Here is a 24,196-nt window from a genome sequence, read left to right on the forward strand (position 1 = left end):
AATCTCACGATACGATACACGACATTCTGCTCACGATACGATATACATTGCGATATTCAGCAAACAATACAATTCAATACACTTTTGCGATTTTCTGAAAGATTTCAGAGGGACAAAGTGATTTTGGTGACATTTTGTGACTGTTATAGAGTTGGATTGAATTAATTTAACTGAAAACTGATTAAAAGCACCAACTACACTTTACCTGGCTCTGGTTGGACATGGACACAGACTTAAAGTCAACAGCTGGATAAAATGAAACAAAGAAGTGGTGAGAAAACATGTTTCTTTTAATTGAAACAGTGCAAACTGTAGTTTACATGCATTTGTAAAGTAAATAAAGTGCACCAAGTACCCTGCTCTGAATAGTTTGATACCTTTTTAACCTTGACACTTAACATCTGAAGGAATCACTCTAAGCCTCATGACCTAATCACTCTCCCAGTGAAGCAAGCAGTGAGTGAGCAAGATGACAGTTGGATGTTACGATACTTGCGGATGAATATCGATTTTTTTTTTCTAGGAAAGAAAATATCGATATATATCTCAAAATCGATATTATTACACAGCCCTACTCTGCAGGTTTAAAACAGAGCACAGACAAAAATAAAATTTTTCAAATTTGCCCCAATTAAGACCAAAATAACACCAAGAACTGAGCTTTAATATGAAGTCCAATTAGCACTGGGATTAACTCAGTCTCTTCCCAGAGCTTATTTATCAGTGGAGTAGTTTCTGTATGTCAGTGCGACATAAAGCCGCAGTAAAAAGCCATTGTTTTGCACTGGATATAAATATTTTCAGCTGATTTTATGAACACTTTTAAATGAGCAATTTGTAAATTTATTGATGCTGACAGTAACAACAGGGCGTCTCTATGCAGGAATACTGGGATAAATAATGCATTTGTGGAGTTAAATGAACTCTGTTAGCTTATTAAATTCAGAAGACAATGGGGGGGAAATCCAAACAGTTAGAGGAGGAGACTTCAGACTCTCTGGCTGCAGAAACCAGACCAATAAAGAACTGGTTCTAGCACCAACCCAGATTAACCACTGGGACGCTTGGTGACTAATCCACAGCTTTTCCACAAATGGAAAATTTGAGGGAGAAGTTAAGATTTCTGAACAGCTGGATAAAGATGAGAAGAAGCATGAAAGGAGCCACTTCTGCCAAGGAAAACATTAAAATGAAATATATCTGAGACGAGTACAAGAATGGGCAACAGCGGATTAGAAACAGACACTTTCTCTAAAGTTTTGGTTATCCGAAAACTATTTTGGTAAGAAAAATTAAAGCTGCCATGTCAAGCTAATTGAAGCTTCCCAATTTAATCTATACATGAAGTTCCTTCTCTTCCAAGGCAGCAAATAAATACAAACATTTTTGCTTGAAATTTCAGAGACATGTCATCAGTTCATAGAACAATATTCATTTTACTCAAACCTATAAAAAGTATAATCAGAGAAACTGATCATTTTAAGTTGTTCATTTTTACTAATAAGTTGGAAGAACGCTCAACATGAATTAACATTTTAGGTATTTGCTCTAATAGGACTTATAGTTTTACAGCTTCCCTCCACTGTAATAAATTTGACCAAAAAACCCAGATATTTCTAAAATAAAGCATAAAGTCTAAAATTTGTAAACCCTCTGTAACTGCATAGCTAAGTCCAAAATTGTTCATGCCACTGGCAGGTTCATGTGTAAAGTAACATTTTCATTTCATCAGAATGTATTCTCGAATGGAGAGCAAGTGGAGGAACCTAAAGGCTTTTGAATAGACCGTAATGTAAATAATACATACCTATTGAAGAGTTAAGTAAGCTCTCTGTGTATTTAGCAGAATCAAGGTTTCTTCACTTCACTTTCTGCCCTTATCATTTTCTCTGTTCAGGGGAGTCCAAAGGCTCAGCCCAGGAGCCCCACAAACCCCCACAAGTCCTGGCCTGCAGACTGACAGCATCTCTGCGGTTTATCGAACCCGATAGACCAGAACATTTAACTGGATCCGAGCTGTGAAAAGCTCCACTGGAATTTACCTTAAACACATTTATTTAAATGCATATGTACTGCTATACATTCTGCATTTATAAGTATTGTTGATATGAGAATAGTATTTTTCCAAGAAAGTTGCGGACGGTTATATTATGTACTTACCCGTTCTTTTCTGTAGTACAGTTCTTTTTTTCTGTAATGGGAAATAAAACATTACAGTATTTGCACATTACTAACATTTTACTATTTAGGGCAGCACACTCACACCGGCTAACTGATGTGCATATAAAAGAGTTCATCCATTGTTTTACATTAAATCTGTCACTGATTTACAGATGCAGCTACGATCCTAACAAACCAAACAATCCTGATGTGTGCTGCTCCGCTCCTGCTTTCCTATCCTGTCTTACTGAACGGATGTGCAAAGCTCCACAATCCTGTAACGTTGCTTTATCTGTTGGTCAGAACGATTTACACGCCTACATCTTAAACACAGAACTCAACATTTTGTGCTTAAAAAGCAGGCGTGTCAAAAATTGTGATCAGGTTTGTATGTTAAATATATATAAATGATATATTAAATATATTTGCATAAATTTGTCTCATATGCATGTGTTTTTTATTCACTCCAAGAAAATGTTGCAAATAAGATGAGTTTTGTATGAAATCCAAAATCTGCAGAATATTTAATATATATAATGGATAATAAAGGCATGCTATTACATTAAATTTGAAACAAAGCATATGTAGAACACAGAAATTGCCTATAAGTCAACATTTTAAAGTAAAAATAAACAACCGACAGCTACAAGTAAATCAAGATTTAAGATCTTTTAAATTAAGATCTTGGAAATTAAGGCTCTTGGCGTATAAATGTGGTGAAAGTGCAGCCTACATGATGTGATGTAGCACAGGGAAGCTCTAGCTGTCTGAGATCAGAGTCCTGCAACCAAAACACCGAAATTAGAGAACAATCGCTCGTTTCCGAGGCCAGAATATCTGCTGTCATGTGTGACTAGTTCCTTTCTTCAGAGGCATTGGAAAAGAAGCCTGGTGCACCATGAACAGACTGCCAGTCCATCACAGGACGACAGAAACATGCAGTCAGAAATAACGACCATTTAGAGGATAATGAACCAAACAAGCAAGCAAACTGATGAAAGAAAAAACTCATACCTGTATAAGGAGAACATAGAAACTACATGCAGAAATATTGTGGCTGGAAATCAAATGCTTGACTTTCTTGCTGCAAGACTAGAAAGTTCTGTGTTTGCATTAACCATCTAATTTGATATTTTAAAAATAAATTCGCCCAGTCGCCGATTTTAAAATAATAAAAAAAAAAACTAATTTTACTTTAAAATATGACACTATGATGAGGTGGGTTTTTTTGGCCATATTTAAATTGGTTCATTTCACAAAACTGCAATGAAAAACTTTTTCGCACATGATCAGACATCGACACTGACTGAAACTACAAAGACATCGACAACAGGAAGTAGTTGGAGGATGATGGTACTTTTTTTTGTTACCATTATGTGAACAAACAAATGCATGTGTGATTTTAAACATGTTTCTTATTTAGTGAATAAGAAACATTCATTAAATAATTAATCTGTTTTTTCGACATTGCCAGAATACTTACAAAGCTGCGCATATTTGTAATGGAAACTAGGGGTGCGCCAATTTATGGGCGCGATTTTCCTTAATTGTTCGGTGATCGGCCGATACTTAGATGTGAAGCTGATCTTATCCCCTAATCTTTCTACCTCAGCAAAGGTCTAAAGATCAGCCACTGTCCTCTTCTGCTCTGCCTTTAAAGAGGTTTGACTGACAGACTGGCCCACCAGGTCAAGTCTGCACTGTTGCCAATTCAGCGAATTTCTTACTATATTTAGAGACATTTCAGACAAAAAAACGGTGTCAGTCAAAATAGGAATCAGCAGGTCAGGCTTTTTAATGATCAGTAATCAGCGATTGGCCAAAAAAAACTGCAATCGGAGCAATCCTAACGGAAACGCACCCAGTGGAAGCTGTCACCATGTGGCCTTACCAGTTATGAGTAGAGTGCTGGAGAACGAATCCCATAAAGTCTGTTAGCTTGGGTTAATCGGGACAGAGTGACTGAAAAGTTTTCATCCTCTTTCATGTTTTACTCTTGTAGCTTATAAAAATTTATTATGATCAATGGCTTTTCAAGGCTGAAACTGTCCACTGGACGAGGAAGAAGTTGCTGGACAAACCCAGATCTGGATGCAGAGATTAAATCTCAACCAGTTTAGAGTCCATCCCCACATTGGCTTTAGCATGTGGCTGAGGAGGAGGAGGAGTCTGGGGATCTCTGGGGTAAAGAGATGTTTTGGGTAATGTTTCACTGAAATATTTCTGCAAAGGAAAATAACCAGAGGTTTCTAAAAACAGCGTCTTGTTAAGTTTTATCTGTGCATTTGGGCAATTCCCGCTGGGAAAAACTACAATCTAGGGTGCCATTTAAAAAGGGATTAAAAAGCAGGAAATTTAAAATGCAAAAGAAGAAGTGTAATTTTTCACCACTTTATAATTACTTCCTCATTAGTGATGCGTTTTTCCCTGTCAAAAAGAGTTTAAATTTTAATGACTGGACCCATGCAGAATGATTTCCATCTGGCTAAAATAAAGACGGTTTCCTCGCCTCTCATCCTCATTTTGTTCCTGTGATCAGTCAACCTGGCACGACACGGAGAGAGACCTGGTACTGGGGTGGAGGGGGCAGGTGTCTGGTTTTGTCTACAGCGCCGTAACATTTTTTTAACCAGTTACTTCCACACCACTTGTTTCATTATGCTGATCTGTGAAGTGGAACGTAACGCAGTCGGAGTTGAGAGGTCAGGGGCTCCCGCTGCCTGGAAACATACAGTCTAATATTAGAACATTTCCTTGATTTGTTAGCAGCATCTCTGCTGACTGCTGAGCACATGGCAACAGGCCGACCAATAGGATTTCAGGAGACTACTAAGCCCCTTCCTCTGTATAGCAACAGTGGCATCCTTTCCTTATTTATTTATATAGGAGTTTTTTTTCCCCTTGCCGTCTCATTCTCATGCTCGTGTCCCCCAACAGTGCATCCTCACTGTGACTCAAACTGTGAAAAAGAGTTGCAGTGTGAAGAGCAGTGCTGCACCGGTGCAGCTTCTTCTCCTCCTTCACCTCCACTGGCTCTAAAATCCAGACTTTGTCATCTTTTTTCCCCCCCTTTTTTTCTTTAGAATGCACTTTAAATATAATTGGAGTTTCTCCTGCACACTGCATTTAAAAGTGTGGCCACCGACTTTGAATCAGGCTGAAATTCAAGAAGCTCCGTGAGGAAGAGATGGAAAACCTGGAGGAATGACAGCGTGGGAAAATGTGCTACTTCAAAGGGATAGATAACACCCAACAGGAGAGGATCTGAAGAAGATGGAGAGCTGTGGAGGAGACGCTTCACGGGATAGGAGGAGCGGGAGGCGGTGGGGGGCGGAGGGACACAGGATGGCGTGAGGACATAGGCCAGTGGTTGGTTTGATCGGAGCCACGTGTGCGTCCGGCAACGTCTCTTCGCCGCTTCATGGATGTCGACGAGACGCTGGTTTCCCACGCTGCCCCGGTCTCCTCCGTCTTGGCCCAGGTAGGTGCATGCTGTCCTGCGTGGCTGAGCTTCTCGATGGCGTTTGATTCCTCTGGTCGGATGATGCCCGCTCCAAAAGTTGCCATTTTGAAAGTTCTCTGCATATTCTGCATCCACGGCTCTTCGTCGTTCAGAGCTTAGTTACAGGGTGATGGGGGGTTGGATGGGGGCGGGGGGGGCAGCTTGAAGGCGTTGGGAAAATATGGCGTACATCAGATGTCCCGTTATCAGTTCCGGATGCGACACGATCAATAACAGTTAAAAAGAAAATAAACTTTTTCACCAAAACTGCAACTAAAACAGAACATGGAGGGAAATACCTGAAATCACGACATTTTTAGTGACGCTGTGTAATCGGACATCTGACGAGGTTCGAATCCTCCTCACTGGATTTCCTTAAATAATTAAATAAATCAATTAAACAGTTGCCATCACATTGCTTATTTCATTTGATTCATTTTGCACATTGAAAGCAAGGCTGAAACAAATCACAGTAAAAAAAATAAAAGTAAGAGAATGTCAGTAAAAATACAATAACTGGTTAAGAAGGAACCTAGTTGAACTATCCTATGTGGATGTTTGCTTATTTTGGGCTAAATACTGTAAAAATTCAAATGAACTGTTTTAAAGGGATTTGTCTTAATGTTGGCGTCGGTAAACCAATAATCGACTCGATACGACCTCAACATGGTCAACCAAGAGCACCAATCCATGGCGACTTAACGTCTGCGTACCATCCCAACCATCTCCACTCGACGCCATTTTCTCCTCTTCAGCTTTGGATGAGGGAGGTAGCTTCAGCTGATGAATTTAGAAACTTTCACCTGTTTCTTTGGCTGAAACAAACCAAACCCACAGTAATCAAAACGCCAAAAAAAAAACAACAACCAACAGACGATTTATCCAACAGCCAGATATGATGCTTAAAGGATCAGATCTTTAGTTTTTGAAACAGAGTATTGTAAATATTTTGGAAAAGATAAAAACGAATTTAAATTTGATGCGTTTCAATTGCATTTCCATTACTTAAAATAATCTCCCCCCCATTTTCTGCACACCTCATCCCTCAGGATAGAATATCATTAGTCGTGTGAAGCAACTCTTTCAATATTTGCCTTAAACATGCCGTTATGGTAATTTTTCCTCCCTTCTAGGGCAACTAAAGGATATCCCCAAACAAATCCCTTCCATAAGAGGTTACACTGTGGAGAATGCGCTGACTAATCCATCGCTATGGGATGGGAGCAGGATTTAGCTGCTGCCCCCCTCAATTCTCTGTCACGTAAAGGGTTTCCTGACATAATGCTGTACGTATATTATGTGTACATCTACAGATAAAACCTTTAGCAGGACTACATGGAGCAAAGTCCAGAGAAATCCACTAAATCCCAAACGAGGAAAAAGTCCCTCTTTTTTTAAATTTTTTCAATTTTTCTCTTTATTTCTACATTTAGTAATTTTACAGTAACAGTTTAGTTCAAATAAAACTGTAATTCACAAAATTACATCAACACCTTTTATGTTTTTTCCCCCAGTTTGAGTAGAAACAAAGACGCCTCAAAGTGAAATCTTTTCTGCTTCACGTTTTATTTTTACATTTTCAGACTTCTTAAAATTACTTTAAAATTCTATTGTTAAAGAATGTTAAAAAATATACACTTATTTTAAAGTTTTTGCTCATTTTGTTAAATAATTTTTTTAAAGTAACAGAAAATAGTATTAAAACAATTTTCCTTCAACAAATAAAATATTTGTGTATATGTAATATTTTTATTAATAAAAGCTATGTATACCTCCTAAGAAAATCTCCTAAAGATAATTTAATTATCCAAATGATCTGTGTTCATTTTTTTTAAAAATGCTGCAAATTGTTTTTTTTTTTTTTTATGAATGCACAATATAAAGAACAGTATTTATTTATTATTAATATCTCAGTTGTTCTGCGTTTCTTCAAGAATTGCTATTTTTAAAATTTTGTTATTTGTGCACAATGACATTGATTTATATTTTACTTTTGGATATAAATAAATAAATTTTTGTTTTTGACAATGCAAATTAAATTAATGTTTTGGGTATTTCTGTGGCAGAGGAACAAATTAAATTTTGTGCTTTCACATCTTTTTAGGAAAAAGCTAAATTTATTTTTCTCATTTTTATTTATTTAAATTGTAACTGGCAATTTAGTGTCTCAGCATCAAAAACGGTTTAGCAGATAAATTATTAAAGCAGAAATAAAAACAATCTTGGGGGAATGTGCAGCGTCAGGGCTGAAATCTGTTATAGAATAAATAATAAAAATGTTGAGCGTGACGTCAAACGATGCTGGATGCTGCATTTCCACCGAGCGCTGCCGTCTGGCCTTTTCGGTCTTTTCACCAGACGCTTTCCTCCATCTTTTTTTTTTTGTTTGCTTTTTTTGTTTTTTGTTCTCTTAGGTTTCTTGGGAAAAGTTTATTCATGAATCCTTGAAGAAATCAATCTGTTGTTCATCTGCATCCTCAAGCTTCGTTGGGACTCATTACTTCTGATGTGAATAAGCAGAACTGTGCTTGAACGAAGAAGCTCTAAAGACGAGCGCAGACCGGATGTGCTGGCGATGCCATCGGCTTGCTGTATGATGCGTTTAAAACTGTGGCTGAGCAACGGGACCTTGGACTACGTTGGCAACACTGAGCAGCCATGATCTCCGCACTTCCACCATCTGATCGGTCAACCATGAGGGCAACTCTGAGCTGATAGTATGTGGTCAGCAGCACCGTGGCCCAACTTCCTGCTTCACCCTCAATAAAACCAAGCTGGACAATTCAGTCGACGTTGTGAAAATGGCAGCGGAGAGTTTCCAGCTGGGGACAGACGACGAGCTCCAGGCTGCGTCATCGCTAGCATCCCTCCATCTCAGGGACGGCGTTGGGATCGGGAACACTGGCCACATGGAGGACAATCCAGAGCCCGACGCCGCCCTTCCTGCGATTACATCACCACCTCCTGACCAATCACGGCAGCGAGCAGAGATCGCTCCGCCAGCAGATCAAGGTAAGATCAAAAGTACCGTTTCAAGAGTTTGGATGAATCAATAAGACCTCAATGTGATGTTTAACAAAGCAGATGAAAACAAAATGATGTTTTCTCTAAAGCAGGGGTGTAAAACACTTTTTTTCTCTGGGTCACATTAAGATTGTGGTAGAATGAGCTGATAAAACCCACTAACAAATTGTTAAAAATATTAATAGATATGTTTCGACATTTGCTAAGTCTTATCATTGATGATAATTGATAATAGACCTGTTACATCAATAAATCAATCACATGGTAAATTAAAACAAGCTGAATCATTTAAATTTATGTGATTTATAGTTTTTCTCTCCCTCTACCAAAAACTGGAAAATAAAAGTCTTCAGTCTGATGCTTTGGTCTCAACTAACCTTTTTCTGAAGGACAGTCTTGTTTACAGTCTTCATAATTTTATTTGATGTTTCTGTTTTATTTATTTTGGGTATGTAAAATGTATTATTGAATGTATTATTGGTAAATGTTAATTTCAATTTAAAGTTTATTAATCTTTGAGAATGTGTTTTTGCATTATTATGACATTACCATTATTTTACTTGAAATAAAGGATAATGACAGGCCTAGAAATTAGGTAGTATATCGATAAAAAATGCTTTGATTTGATTGATAATCAACATTCAAGCACACAAACTGTTATTTTGAAGTCTCCATTTTGGTGTCCCTCTAAATCTAGAAGGACAAAGTTATGTCGGGCCAGAGTTGGCCCCCGGACCTCGAGTTTGACACTTGCTGTAAGGCCTCATGTTCTCAAGTAGAAGGTGTCATTTTGTTTTTTTCTAATAAGAGGGGAAAAAATGGTGGTTAATTTTCCCACAATCACGTTTTAAAATATTTCAAGAATTATTTCTCATTCATTTCATTTATATTAGAGCTGCTGGAAAATATTTTTCAAATATATAGTTTCAAGCTAAATATTTATCTTCAAACTAAGTATTCAGTTTGAAGATAAATATTAACTTACAAACTAAGTGTTTAGTTTTAAATTGTGCCATTGTGATGAATGAACATGGTGAAAATACTGAAAAATTAGCCCCCATTTTCTCTCTTGTATAATAAATAACCCATATTATTGCTGTGTATTTATGACAGTGTAGCTTTACAAACAGCTCAACTGATTCAGTTACAAGTGAACAGCTTTCAACACGAGTCTTGAAGAGAAAACTAAATCTCTCTATAAGAATTAAGAAAGGACTTTATGCTGTTCAAAAACCTAAATTACTATAAAATCAAATGCCATTTCTTTCCATTTGGTTCCCGGCTGAATAACCAGCAGATGGCAGAATTTAGTTGGTTTGTGAAATGCTGAGACCAGATTAAAATTCGAACATAAACAAAAAAAAGACTTGTCATCTGGTTTGTAAAACGACATTAAGAGTAAGGGATGTTTTAATATGAATTTCTTACTTAAAGCTGGAATGTGTGTGTGTGTGTGTGTGTGTCAATGATCAGTTCATCTCAAGCACAAGTTGAACTAAATCTCAGTCTATTTATGAACACAGAGGCGAAAGAGTTCAAACTAAAACTGGTGTCAGTGATGTAGTTCAAAGAGATGAGTTGAACACATCAACGTGTTCCGGTCCAAAATGTTCCGATTAACCCCAGAACTAAAGCCAAAGACCTTGTGAAGACGCTGGCTGAAGCTGGCAAGACCGTGAGAAACACACAAAAAGAAACTGACTGCAGTTCTCAAATGCAGACGGAGACAAACTCCTTCGTTTTTGTAGACATGTTCTCTGGTCTGATGAGACTAAAGTGAAGCCATTTGGCCATGATGACCATTGTTACAATTGCAGGAAAAAGGGGAACACCATCCCTACTGTCAAGTATGGTAGTGGCAGGATCATGATGTGGGGCTTTTTTGCACCAGAAGGATTTGGTACACTTCATAAAATATGTAGCATGATAAGGAAAGAAGATTATGTGGAAATATGGTGTACTTCACCATATTTCCATGAATGTTTGCGTAAATTTTTATGACGACGTATTTGGTGTCAAAGTAAACTGCTCAGCAGGTAACAGTATTAACATTGAACCGATTTTTATGCGACACTGAGCTCAAAGTCAGCGCCACCAGTGACGATGTCGCTGGTACTTTGTGCTGCAATAACAGGTGTGCAATGGCTGTGCTGTTGGGGGCAGAAAGGGGCCATCGCCCAGCTAGTTCAGCTAACTTGCTAGTAGCTATTCAGATTGTGGGGAAAAAAAGGAATTTGTCACAAAAAATGTAGGCAATCAGTACACTCCCCTATGAAATTTCAATCACCACACAGTACATCTGAGTATGTGGGAGTCTTAAAGCTGCAGTATGCAAGTTATGTAAAAAAGAATTTTTATAAATTTGTTAAAACTGTCATGTCATGACAGTAAAATATGAGGCAGATAATCTGTGAAAATATCAAGCTCCTTCACCTCATCCAACCAAAAACAACAAATCAGAACCAGGAGGAATGTCTTAATGCTGTCCATCACTCTCTTGTACATGCTGCTCAATGTGCTAATGATGGAGAAACAACTTATCATCCCAGGAAAATCATTTATCCATCGTCACTGGATAAATTAGCCTGAAGATTCACAACAGGCTGCAAGAAGGACAGGGATGATCAGCACATACATGAGCATGATCAGCAGTGCTAAGACCCGCCTCCTGGTTGTTTCCAGCTACCATTAGGAGAAGGCAGAGAAGCTAGATTTAGTCACAGATTATCCATCTCATACCATGGTGTAGCGACAGTAACAGTTTCAACAAATATGTAAAGTTTTTTGGGTTTTTTTTTTTTTTAGAAAAATTACATGCTGGGAAATAATGGTATGTCTTTTTATTTGGTGTACATAAACTTCTGGTTTCAACTATAAATCCTAATAAAATACATTAAAGTTTAAGGTTGTAAAAGGGCAATGTTCAAGAGGAATGAATAGATGTAGATTTTTTTAGACATCGATGCTCTTCAGCTTTTAATAACAGACAAGTTTTGACAGAGCTGGACAGTTTGAGGCCACGAGCTTGTTAGTTTGTCCCTTTCTTATATTACAACAGCATGTGTACGATTCCTCCTGCGTACGGCTCTGCCTGCCGCAGCAATTTAAAACATCTCCAGGCATGCCATCGCAAGTGCAGAAGGGATAACTTACATCAACTGTTAACAGCAGCTCTCACTACACACATTTATCAGCACAGGCGTGGGTGTGTTTACATGCTGTTCAAGAAAACGATCCATGCTACGCATTACTTCAAGAAATGTCCAGCTGACAACTTCTCACGTTTCATCTGCATTCAGAATCTCACACTGACATGCATATGTTCGACAAAACGAGGAAAGCAGCAAGACGTCACCTTAAAATCTGCCACACTGACATGGCATCTCAATGCAGACAGCTGTTGTTTGTTAGGCGAGGCAAGGCGAGGTTGAGCGCTAAGCAGAACTGGGTCTGGCCGAGTGCGCCCGGGTGCTGAGGAGTGCCAGTTTTGGTATTTTAGGCAGTCAGACAGTGTCACCTGTCAGCACACTAGTCTGGACAGTCTCCTGCAAGCTGCAAGACAGGATATCTCCTCCAGTCTCGCTGGGTGACCTGCAGTGTGTGCAGACAGCCAGAGAGTGTGGATGGTCACAAACTGAGTGTCTCGAGCTGACGCCGCGGGTTGCTGTGCGGTTGATGTTTCAGAGTTCCTGGAAACAGAAAAGGACCAAAACGACGGCGAGGGGGAAGCTTGCATTCGGACGCTGGTTCCTCAGCAGCTCTCCTCCCATTTTGCTCAAGTTCATGTGAATCCTGACCTGAAACCAACCAACACTAGCAAAGAAGGAGGTACTCCACATCACCAACTCATTTTATCTGAAAAAGGTCCAGTTTTTCTGTTAAGCATCATATTGTTGTGCTTCGACTTTGTTTGCGATATCTGAAAAAGCAAAGTAGACTATAGATGAAGGATGTTTATTATGAACAATCGTAGCATAATTTTAATATAGCATTTAATTCAGAATGGAAACAAACATGCTGCTGCCTCCGATTGTTCTGCTTTTACTCATTCATCAAACTTAAATGTTTTAGATCAAGATGTCACCCATCCCGGTTATCATCTGTTCGAACTGCTGCCTTCCAGCAGGCGACACCGGTCTATCACGACCAGAACTTATAGATATACAAGACGTTTCTTTCCATATGCTGTGAGAGTTTTAAATTGTTATTGATTGGGGCTTTAAACTAGGTTGATGTTTAATTAGATTGGTGTCTGATGGGATTTTTTTCCTTTTATCTTATTTTTCTGTTTATTTTAGACAGTTATTGTTCAATGACAATAAAAAGGCTTTTGGCTCTCACTTTTGAAACAATTTAAAACATCATGAAATTTGAACAGCATGACTTATTTTATTAAATATGTCCAAATCAGCAAGATCCTGAAGCCCCCATATGCCATAAATGGATTGTGCCAACATTTGCATTACGTGTTTTTGATAACCAAATAGGCTTGGAATAAATGGAATAAATGGCACCCCAATGGGAATATTCAGATTGCATTCGGCTCTGCAGGAATGAAACTGTAGCTGGTTCATGCTGATTGATGATTCGAACATTTGTGATTATTCTAAATGTCTAACTTGACATTTGTGCCCTTTGTCCAATAAGAGAGAGGTCATTTTATTTGAGAAGTTGTGTGTAACATCTTTAATGCACTTGTTTCATGTCTGTTCAGAACGTTGGCAAGTTTTGCCGTTTTAAAATAAAGTTGGCTTTGCTAGTTGGAGGCAGCACAGAATGCTGAAGGATGTTTATTTCATCCTGATCCCTGGAAGACCAGCAGCTTGTGTTGCTTAGTCTGTAGCTTAATTAGGGAGTGGAGTAGCGTCTCGACCATTATTAGAACCTGGCGCCGGTCCATTATGTGCACTCAGAAGATGCAGAACGAAGACACTACTGCGTTTGATTTTATGTTTGGCATAAACAGAAGTTCAACTTTGTGTTTTTTAGGAAAATTTTACAACTCTACGCATGTCAACGCTCCTTTTCTGAATAAACTTGGTGCTGGTAAACATGTCGTAATGGGATTAATCAATTTCACGCCTGTATAAACAATACATTTGGATTATTTATGCCAAATACATTTTAATCCAATCAAGGAATTGTTTCAATTCAGCCTCATTGGAGGGTTTTCTATAGGCATAAAGGGAGTGTTTTGGGTAATTTGAACTTGGCCTTTGACTAGGCCCCTCCAAAATTTTAATTGTGTGCATCTGAGTCTGATCTGCTCCATAATCTTAGTCCAGCAAAGCAGATCCAGTCCATCGCCACCATGCTTCACTGGAAGTATTCTGTTTTTGTTTTAAGACAAATTTAATGGAAAACTTACAAGAAGTGCAACTTTTATCTCATTAAGCTAGAAAACATTTTTCCCAAAGTCTGTAGGGTCATCATAATAGTTTTTAGCAGATAAGAGATTGACCTTTGGACAGATGTTAAAGGTCAACATCACTACTGACCAAAAAGAACCCAGTCTCTTTCTTATTAATGCCGATTTGAGAAGCAAGTGAGGTCTGCAGTGGTTTAGATGTTGCTCTGATCAGGCTGTCAGACATGTTTTATTCCTGATCTTACAGGTCGACGCTAAACAGACCTGCAGGTAGTGAAATTAAACTCAGCTTTCCAAAAATATGTGGATAATCACAGTTCATTCACAACTTCTGAAATATCTTTTTCGAAACAGGGTCACAGTTGGTTTGGATATATTTTTTTTTTATCCTTAATGAACAAAATCCATTTTAGAAAAATATACTTTCCATTTATTCTGCTCATCTATGTGTTAGGGTTAGAGAATCAGTTATTTGATCAGAGACATTTGGTGAAAACATTTTAAAGTTATACATATAAAAAGTTCCTACTCGTGTTTTTATTTTGTCGTTACATAAAATTATCCTGCGTTTTGTGGTCAGATATCCCACCAGAGAACAACATAACCAAAGCGATGGCAGCCTCTGACAGCAGCACTGATGATCAGCAGCTGTCTGATGCAGAATGGTACTGGGGCAACATTTCACGGTAGGAACCATTTAAATAATCCGGGTTAAGGTTCATTTGGATCCACAGCTCCAAATTAACACTTTTTCTAAGTGCAATCCTGATATAATCCTGAAATTATAAACAACAACAACATTTGGGTTTCAAGACTAATCTCAAGCGAGAATATTATTTTGAAAGGCTAGTATTTCTACAATTTTGGTTGTTCGTTTTGGCCTCTTTTTTTCCAGTCTTTATAAATCATAAATGTCATCTTTTATTTTATGTAGAGAGGAGGTAAATGAGATGATGAGAAACACTCCTGATGGTACGTTTCTGGTACGAAATGCTTCCAGCAGGATTAAAGGGGAATACACGCTGACTCTTCGGTAAGTTTTGTTTTAAATCTTAATCTAAAAACCCAGTTTAAAAAAAATAAAAAAATGTTTTTGCAGTCTGAACTTCTTACTGACACACCAGAGGACGTCGGGTCACTAAGAATATTTAGGATAGAGTTATACTCCCCTCTTCATTTTTGCTTTAAGCTGTCAGCTAAAAAAAGAAAAGCTTTCCTCAGGTTCTCCCCTCTAATAAAAGAGACAAGTTTGACGATTGAGGTTGGGCCAACCATTTAGCCGCCATTTTTAAAAAGGTAGCAGTATTCTCAAACAGGTTTCAACTCAACTTGTCAGGAATAAAAGTCAAGGACAGTTACTTTGGAACAGCAACAACGTTTAGTTGGTGTCTAAACTATGCATTTTTTTCTAGGTCTTCCAATTATGTGTGAAATATTTATGAAATTAAAAAAGAAACATTTTAAATATCCTGTTGGCTCTTTGATGTTTTAGTCAATATCACTGAAACTGAATTACATGTTTTCCTCCATGAATTGTTCCAGTCCTTATAAACTGATTATTCAAAGCAATCTGATCATGCTACTTGTGTTTTTAATGGTTATTATAATGGCATAATAGTTATGGATCAGTACATTAAAAAAAATAAATCAGCTTTTTTGTAACGCCACAGGCTGTGATCAGGTTAAACTTTTGCTTTTTTAATTTTCAGTCATAACTTTAGACATTCTGTGGTTTCTGTCCCAACTTAGTAAAATCAGAACCAGCTGCTTTTGTAATGTTAAACTTTGCTGATTAGATTTTGGCACCGGCTGCAGCAGTTGGAAACAGGAGCAACAAGATGCATTTCACTTGTGTTTTTCCACTCATTTATCAAACAAAACTCCACAGAAACACCCACTTTAATCAAAGCTGATTGTGTTGCTTCACTAAATCATTGCTGCATATACATGTTTGCAACCAAGCCCTGATTTTTTCAGTCACATCAATCCAGCAAGTGGCTAAAGAAGCATTGCTATGCAGCATGGCTAATTTATGGCTACAGTTTGGCTCTGGACGCATTTATATTTATAGAAATGTTATATTTATTAAAAACAAAAACAAAAAGAAAATTAAAATTTTTGCTCAATTTGTAGAAAGGGAGCACTTACTGATGCTTTCTGGCATAGGGACAAATTATAAAAATGACAAATATTGAAAGACAAACAAAACTTTTTATGGTAGGAAGTCTGACTTTTTTTTTAAGGTTACATCTTCTTAAGAGTTCTTAAAGAGAAAATACATTGGACAAAATCAGTTTGACAGGGCCAACCTTTACAAAAACAAGAGATTAGAGATTCTGACTTCTGTTATAGGACCTTTGGAAAAAAATAGATTAAAAAAAATAAAAACAGACCTCACCCATAGGTACTGGTTCCGGGATAAACAAAAAACAAGTCACTGTGAACATGGAGAAAAGACATGACTGTCCATTTCTGACTTTTGCAGAAAAGATGGGTACAACCGACTAATAAAAATCTTCCATCAAGGGGGGAAGTGTGGCTTTTCTGAGCCACTGACTTTTCCCTCACCGGTAGACCTGATCCAGTACTACCAGAAGAAATCACTAGCCCAGTACAACTCTAAGCTGGATATCAGGTTACTTTACCCAGTTTCCAGATACTATCAGGTAAGTGTTGACTTTTCCAGATAAGAAAAACGGGAAAAAAATTCAAATGAAAATGTGAAACAACCCATCACAACACTCCTGAGTGATTTTACATTCCTCTCTGTGTAGCACCATGTGATTGAGATCGATATTGCAGCAATCGGAGAACAGCTGAGGATATTTCAGGATCAATACAAGGAGAAAAGTCAAGAATATGACCATCTATTTAAGGAGCTGAACCAAACCTCACAGGTACCAACACAACATTTATAAATAGCCATAGTTACTACATCATCACTGGTTATTTTAGGGTAAAAAATAAATAAACTTTTCCTAAGCCACTAAAAGCAGAGTTAATTTCTCATTTGGTGCTTTAGCTAGCTTTGAAAACGTTTAGCACGCCAAGCATGATATCAAACATGAAACATACAGGTACAAAAGAAAACAATATAAATATAAATACAATATACATACAATACATTATAGGACGTGTAAAATATGCCAAAATTAAATTGGTGCTTGAGGGGTGTAGTCTTTTTGGGGCAGATATTTGGATTGAAGTTAGCACTTTAGCATTAGCTCCTGCTAAATATCATGGCATGGTGGCGTTCCTGAACAAATACGAGAATATGTTCATGTGCAGAACCAAGTTTGAAACTTTAAAAACTGACACAAAAAGAGCTACAATTAAACTGTGCCTGTTTATAGTGCTATATTCATTGAAAAACTAATCTCCATTTAAGTTCTAAGCTTTTAGTACATAAAAATTATTACAGAAATTTGAAGTTTCTGTTCTTACTCCTGACCAAACTGAAAAATGTTTGAAGCGTACCGTACCGTCCCTTTAAAACCATGGGACACATCAAACAGACTTTTGTGTACCATTATACCTCTATTCAATATTACTCTTATTCCCCTAATTTACAGGAGCTCCAGAGTAAGCGAACAGCCATTGAGGCTTTCAGTGAAATCATCCGGATCTTTGAGGAGGAGTGTGAAACCCAGGAGCGCTACAGCAAGGAATACATCGACATGTTCCTCACTTTAGACAGCAGCACAAAAAATGACAAGTAGGTTTCCTAACATAATTCAGTCAATTCAACCCCATGTTTCTACAGCTAATATTAAATAATCACTGTGGTTGCTTCTTTGGCAGCAGAATTCAAAACAACTCTGAAGAACTGCAGTCCAGGGTGGAGGAGATCCACAACAGCAAGAAGATGTTGGAGGAAGAACTGAGGACAAAAGCACTGGCTCACATGGAGGTTGACAGGAAAATTACGAGACTGAAGCCTGATCTTGTACAGCTCAGAAAAATCAGAGATCAATACCTCCTGTAAGTATTGGCACCACAGATACTCCTATCAAAGAGCCTTGTTTTATAGTTCTAAAAACAAAAGTCAGCACATCAAAGCTAGAAGAAAATTTAACAGAGTAATTATTGAATTAAATTTTGACCATTTAAAAAGAACGAAAGAACGCAAAGATGTTAAAGTGAATCTTTCTGACCTTGTTTTGCTAATATTTCAGATGGCTCACCCAGCAAGGCATGAGACAGAGTCAAATTAACAACTGGTTGGGTGTCGGAGCTGATGAAGAGTAAGTATCCTTTTCTTGATCTATTAAAACAACTTCGAAGTTCTAAGATTTTTTTTTATTACATCATAGCCAACGTAAGGATGTGCAACTCCAGTTTCTGAGGGCCGATGTCTTGAATATTTTAGATTTTGCTCCAACATATCTGGCTCAAGTTACTGATTTACAACCTCAATACGTCATAAAAACAGGACTGGACGATCTGTCTGAAAAACCTATGGCAATACAAGTGTTTCGTATCAATAGATGTCAATAATTATTGATGTTTATCATTTAAACAACTGAAATACTACTAAACTGGTGGCATGACCTTCCCCGTTTCATCCACAGTTTTCGCTCCATGCAGTTTTTTTTTTATTATCTTTAAGCATTTGTGAGGCGTAGTGGAGAAACCTTAAAGTTTCTCAGCAGGTTGTTGCTAGGTAACCACAAGTTACTCAACAAGTTGTTGCTAGGTAACCAGTGAGAAGCAAGTTAGTTGATGCCACCAATCTTTCCTCTGCTTACATCTCCCAGAATGCTGTGCAGTTCTGGATTGGTGTTCAGTGAAATTATCGAGTACTCTGTTGATATTGATCACATCTATCACGTTATATACAATTAATTTATTGCCCTGCCCTTCACTGACGTCTGCAGAGACACTTATGAATTAAGCATTCATTAGGTTCAGTTTTTTTGGACATCAGCCCTCGAGAACTTTTGCACACTATGGCGCAACATGATCAACACTTGAATGATCAAATACTGTAATAGACAATGAGATGAGGAATCACTAAATAATTCGGTTAATTTAACCTGCCTTCATTCAAGCCCTTACACCCTTGAAGACGACACCCATGAGGAGGAGAGAAGTTGGTATGTCGGAGGTATGAGACGAAGAGAGGCGGAGGAGCTGCTGAAAGGAAGGCGGGACGGGACATTCTTGATCAGGGACAGCCAGACTCAGAGGGGATCCTTTGCTTGCTCTGTTGTGTGAGTATCTTCACATCTCCTTGTTTCAAAGTAAAAAAAAAAAAAAAGATTTGCACTGGCTAACTTTTCCTGAAACAGTCTACATTACCATAGACCAGGGACTCTCAAAAGTGTGGGATGCGCCCCCTGGTGTAGCCATCATGTCATGACTGAAAGATCCTTGCTGATTTTTTTTATTGCAGGTGGAACTGCTTATGTTTTCAGAATTGCTCCCTGATCTTTACTCGTAGTGACATAAATAAGTGTTTTAAGGTGACGGGACATTGTGCACTTTTCTTATGCTCCATTGCTGCACAAGAGAAGCTGATCCACAGTATAACATCGGGCTGCACTCTAATAATCACTCTGTGCATCTTGATTTAATTTTATTTCTTTACTCCATCCATATTTTGTTTTAAAAGTTAGAACTTAAAACAAAAAGTGACCCATGTTTCCTCCTGCAGCGTGGACGGAGACGTCAAACACTGTGTGATCTACAGGACATCGACAGGCTACGGCTTCGCTGAGCCCTACAACTTGTACTCGTCGCTGAGGGAGCTTGTCCTCCACTACCGCCACACATCACTGATCCAACACAACCAGCAGCTGAATGTAACCCTGGCCTGGCCCGCTTTCAGTCAGCAGTCCAGCTGAGATGCACCAGCACAACATCCTGATTCCCAAGGTTTCACAGCATTAGCACGGAGGACTCACCCATATGGAGACACAGATGAAAACAAAGAGCCTGTTAGCGATTCAGTCAGAAGAACTAACTGGTATGTTTTCACATAAAATACAAGAATCAACAGCAGTCAGCTTATAATACAGATTTGAAGCAACTTCAGCTTTAATTATGTCTCAGACTGTCTGCAGCCCTAAACACTTACACGCTGGCACACTTTAAGATGTTCAGTTCAAGCTGTCCAATGCAGATCTTATAAAAATGACACCAGTTTATCATGTTGCTATAAAATCCAATCTGTAGCTGTTCCAATTCAGTTTTTTAAATTGATCGTATTTGTTGTCTGAATCACTTTTTATTCACACATAAACTCATTCAACAATAATGCACACGTTTGTAAAATTTAGAGGTTTTACAAGACATAAGGAGGAACAGAGAAGCATTAATAAAACCATTTTTACTAAAACAGTTGAAGCAGATGGCTGTACAGTCATGGGAAAAAATGCAGCCTTGCTGCTAATCAAAGGCACATGATTAATTAGTCCTCACATGAGTGTAACGATCACAGAGATGGCAGAACAGGGATGGTTTGGAGTAAACTGATGTGTTTTAACACAATGCCAATATTGAAAGACATCAATGACCTTCGAGAAGCAATTTTTCAGGTTTTCCATCAAACTTGGAAAAAGACTGAACAATTAGAAAAGACTAAACAAGTATGGCTGGCATGGAAGGGATGTCAGGAGAAATTCTTGATCCATGAAAAGAGTATTGCTTAATTAGGTTTTGCAAAGTTGCATCTGAATGAACTACAAGGACTTAAGGAACGATCAATGTCGTTTGGACAGATGGGACCAAATTAGAGACAAACAGACATCCTCACCTGAACTGCATGGTGGTGGAGAGGGTTCCCCCCCCCCCCTAGTTGTAGACCCATTTATTTGACCCTAATATTCATATGTTAGGGTGAACCTCAAACCAAACTTCTACCACAGTAAATTTCACACCTGATAGTCCGGTAGACCCGGTTTGATTGGGAACCATATTTGCTTTCACACTGCAGGTGCCCAACAACCCAAAGCCGCTGAAAAACCTGTTCCCCCCTTCACCTATGGAGGCGCTGCACCAAGAACCACTGAAGGAAATGACACAAAAACCTCTGAAGAAGACACTGAGCGAAACTTCCTTCTTCACAAAATGGAGTAGCATCAGAGTTTAGCTGTTGTAGGATTTCTCTTTTGTCTTTGCCTTGTCTCCTGCTAGTGCTGGACAAGTGCATTTGTTTTTGGTTGTACCCAGAATGCCCTACACTGTAGTACGTTTCCTGATTTTGGAGCGGCCCCTGGTTTGCTTGGCATTCACATTTTCACTGAAACTGCATCAGAGTTCACTTCAATCTAACAGAGACGTTGATATTTTGGTCCCCATCAGAGCTTGGTTGAATAGTCACACCTCCCCAAACAAACCGGACTTTTCTGGCAAACAAACTCAAGTTTGATTAAAGTGACTAATAAGCCTGGTGTGAAAGGTGTTGAAAAATTCAATCTCGACAATTATCTTACGTTGTTGGCTGCTATTAAATTATGGCTTGTCTTCTGATTGTCCTTTCCCATGACTGTAGGTCGGGTGCCTGTTTTTGCTCTTCACTGATAGATTTGATCTTCTGAGTAACATGGAGTAGTTAGCTTCTAGAAATACTGAATTTTTAAACAACTTCACCCCTAAGATTTACAAAGATGCTAAACGCTAATGTTTCCAGAAAAATCTACTCAATCCTCCTGCGGATCATATTATTTTCTAAACTATGGTCCAAAACAATGTAGTCAAAGGTTAATCCCCACACACATTTAATCTCTCTGTAGTAAGACATGTCTTCCATGCAATCAAACACGTTTATTCAGGGACGAAGGAGTGTTAAAGGTGCTCCGAGGGAAACTAAGCTCAGGAAGGGACTCTGCAAACATGAAGGGTACTGCAGGGACTGGGGAGACACTCAAGCACTTTATCCAGAAAAAAAATACAAAAAGGAATAGGTTCTCCAAGATGGCTCCTTTTTGCTGCTCTTGGCTAGTGAAACATTTTTGCTTTATTCAACATAAATTACATTTTTTCCTCTTCATAATATGTCTCATTTGACAGTATATTGAGAGAGACAAAGATCGGACAACAATCTATTGTTTAAATAAAGCGAGTAATCACTCTGGTTTAGATTAATACTCTCTTTACTTTTTATTTCCTTTTCCAAGGATTTGAACAGAAGATTTTGTGTTACGTTTGTTGATTATATTATGGATGACATTACAAAAGGCTAAAACAGCTGGTTTACAAATCTTTAAGTAATTGTTGAAAGGTGCCTTTAAGAGTTTTACGCCAGCTACAATATTCACCTTACAGACTACAATGGTTTGATGAAATCAGTAGGTTTTGTCTGGTTGGATATGATTTCATAAACATCCATGACGATCAATCAGAAGAAGGCTTTGCCTCCAATTTAGCAGTACAATTTTAAGGACGACCCATAGCACAGACCTATTAACATAAAAGTCTGAGAGAAACTGCACAGAAAGGGTCACTGACATTTCAGGATAAAGCCAATTTAGCACATAAATAAAATCTGGAGTTAATCCACGTGTCACTACTAACATCTATGTTATTTGTGTCAAGGATAATCTAAAACTACACAGCGACTTCCCTATTCACTACTGAAATTGCAATACAGGGTTTCCCCCAGTGTATTGTAAGCCTGGCGGGCCACCAGGCTTTACTTGTGCCCCCACCAGGCCAAGCGTTGCTTATATATTGAAGTCTTTTTAAAATGTTTGCATTTTTAAGACTTTATAGTTGGTGTTCGGGTATTAATCTTTCAAGAACACATAATTATCAAGTGATACTTTCACATTTCTTGTCAACTTTAAACATTTTTAACTCAAAAACAGTTAAAAATTTGTTTTTTTAAACTGTTTAAAATACACAGTTAAACTTGCCAAGTTTAATTTTAAGGGAGAAACCTGCTAAGTTTTCTGGGGGAAACTTTGCAATGCAAGTTTCTAATAGTCCATCAACCAAATTTCAGTTTAAATTTTGCTGCGTTTACAATTCTTATTGGGGTTTCAGAGCAGGTAACATTTCCAATAAATATGACCATGAATATAAACACCATTAAGCTATGTTCACAAAACAAGCAAATCAGATCCTTTCTGCCCATTTGAGGCTTATATCTGACTTTTTCATTGTGGTCTGATCGGCCCAATTCCGATCTTTCACCACAACCCCCCAGATGGAAAAGAAATAAATAGAAATCCAATTTGTGCCACTTCCCTATTTGGTACTAATTGGATACCTATCCCACTGTTTTCAATTGCAGTCTGAACGGTCTTGTGACATTTTATCCAACTTTCATGTCACAGTCGTGAGAAAACGCACCAGTTATGGTAAATACAAACATAAACAATGACTGAAAATTAAGAAAGAAGTCAGTTAAGTTGACAAACTCAGATCAGACGAGATGACCCGCTAAACACATTACTAAGCAGAGGAAAATAAACCAGCTAGCCACAAACAGAGGGTCACATTATTGGTGCTCCTGTTGGAAATGCACTTTTATTGCAGTAGCATAATCTCAAGCTGTTAGTGTGGTGATTGTCTTTCTCCAGCCCCGTTTGTCACAATTCCAGTTTAGAGATCAGCAATTTGAGTGGCTGATCTCCAATACATGCTTTTTGTGAAGATCAACACATATCTGCTTTACTTGAATCGCATGACTAATAATGGGCTTGTGTTGAATCATAATCATAACCTTGGGAATAATGGCATCGCGAAATATTAAAGCAAACTCAGAGATGCTCTGAGGAAATTTAAAAGTTTGAGGCATAAAACCTGACAATGGTTTGTTTAGATTAATTTTGAAGGAGTTTTTATAGGTGCTAGTAAGTGTGGAAATGGTGATTTTATGAAGAACAAGCATCTTTTAGAACGACATTATTCCTCCCACTCAAAAAAATAATAATTCTCAAATTTTCAGTGTGAAGTTATAGCATTTAAATAAAAGTAAAATTTTATGAAAGGATTTTTTTTTTGTATTATTAGAGGTCATCAGTCTTTTCCTTAGCTACATATGTAGAGCTCTATTAAATTGTTTACATCCTAATATATTAAGTAGTGAGAGATGCATCTGTTAATGATAATCCAGAAGTACTGTGATGTGATCCATAGAACGAAGCAAGTATTACCTCTAAAAGCTTTAAAATAGTTACTACCTCAATTTGAGG

The 24,196-nt window shown here is 38.0% G+C and overlaps 2 protein-coding genes and 2 long non-coding RNA genes across 7 annotated transcripts in view; 2 read left to right on the forward strand and 2 right to left on the reverse strand.

Annotated features, from left to right (window-relative positions):
- Positions 1-940, reverse strand: part of LOC106935203 (uncharacterized) — a 5,065-nt gene extending 4,125 nt beyond the window's left edge. Inside the window, exon 1 of the long non-coding RNA XR_001421846.1 lies at positions 566-940. This is a non-coding gene — a long non-coding RNA (uncharacterized LOC106935203). The remainder of the gene's footprint in view (positions 1-565) is intronic.
- Positions 1-2,594, forward strand: part of kank3 (KN motif and ankyrin repeat domains 3) — a 49,991-nt gene extending 47,397 nt beyond the window's left edge. For 2 of the 3 annotated variants that reach the window (XM_015015555.1, XM_015015554.1), the window contains exons 12-13: positions 947-1,067; positions 1,898-1,967. In XM_015015555.1, the coding sequence (XP_014871041.1) occupies positions 947-1,036 (90 nt within the window). In that variant the 3' untranslated portion in view covers positions 1,037-1,067; positions 1,898-1,967. Of the gene's footprint in view, positions 1-946; positions 1,068-1,897 lie in introns of all 3 variants that reach the window. The other variant, XM_015015556.1, reaches the window with a different exon arrangement.
- Positions 2,192-4,209, reverse strand: LOC106935204 (uncharacterized). Its single transcript, XR_001421847.1, has 2 exons — positions 4,052-4,209; positions 2,192-2,941 (listed from the first exon to the last, which is right to left on the reverse strand). It is a non-coding gene; the product is annotated as an uncharacterized LOC106935204 (long non-coding RNA).
- An 885-nt stretch (positions 4,210-5,094) lies between these two features.
- LOC106935202 (phosphatidylinositol 3-kinase regulatory subunit gamma-like) lies at positions 5,095-20,560 on the forward strand. Of its 2 annotated transcripts, none has more exons than XM_015015557.1 (12): positions 5,095-5,641; positions 8,077-8,674; positions 12,371-12,514; positions 14,635-14,740; positions 14,989-15,087; positions 16,540-16,720; positions 16,829-16,951; positions 17,627-17,769; positions 17,856-18,035; positions 18,230-18,298; positions 19,106-19,267; positions 19,711-20,560. In XM_015015557.1, the coding sequence occupies exons 2-12, from the start codon at positions 8,464-8,466 to the stop codon at positions 19,898-19,900; spliced, it is 1,608 nt and encodes a 535-aa protein (XP_014871043.1). In that variant the 5' UTR covers positions 5,095-5,641; positions 8,077-8,463; the 3' UTR covers positions 19,901-20,560. The 2 variants fall into 2 exon arrangements, with proteins under 2 accessions (XP_014871043.1, XP_014871044.1); XM_015015558.1 differs by having other exon boundaries at positions 17,859-18,035.
- Positions 20,561-24,196: the final 3,636 nt, after the last annotated feature.

Source organism: Poecilia latipinna, unplaced genomic scaffold, assembly GCF_001443285.1.
Source record: "Poecilia latipinna isolate Pla-1442-1.1 unplaced genomic scaffold, P_latipinna-1.0 Scaffold1927, whole genome shotgun sequence".
Lineage (NCBI taxonomy): Eukaryota > Metazoa > Chordata > Actinopteri > Cyprinodontiformes > Poeciliidae > Poecilia > Poecilia latipinna.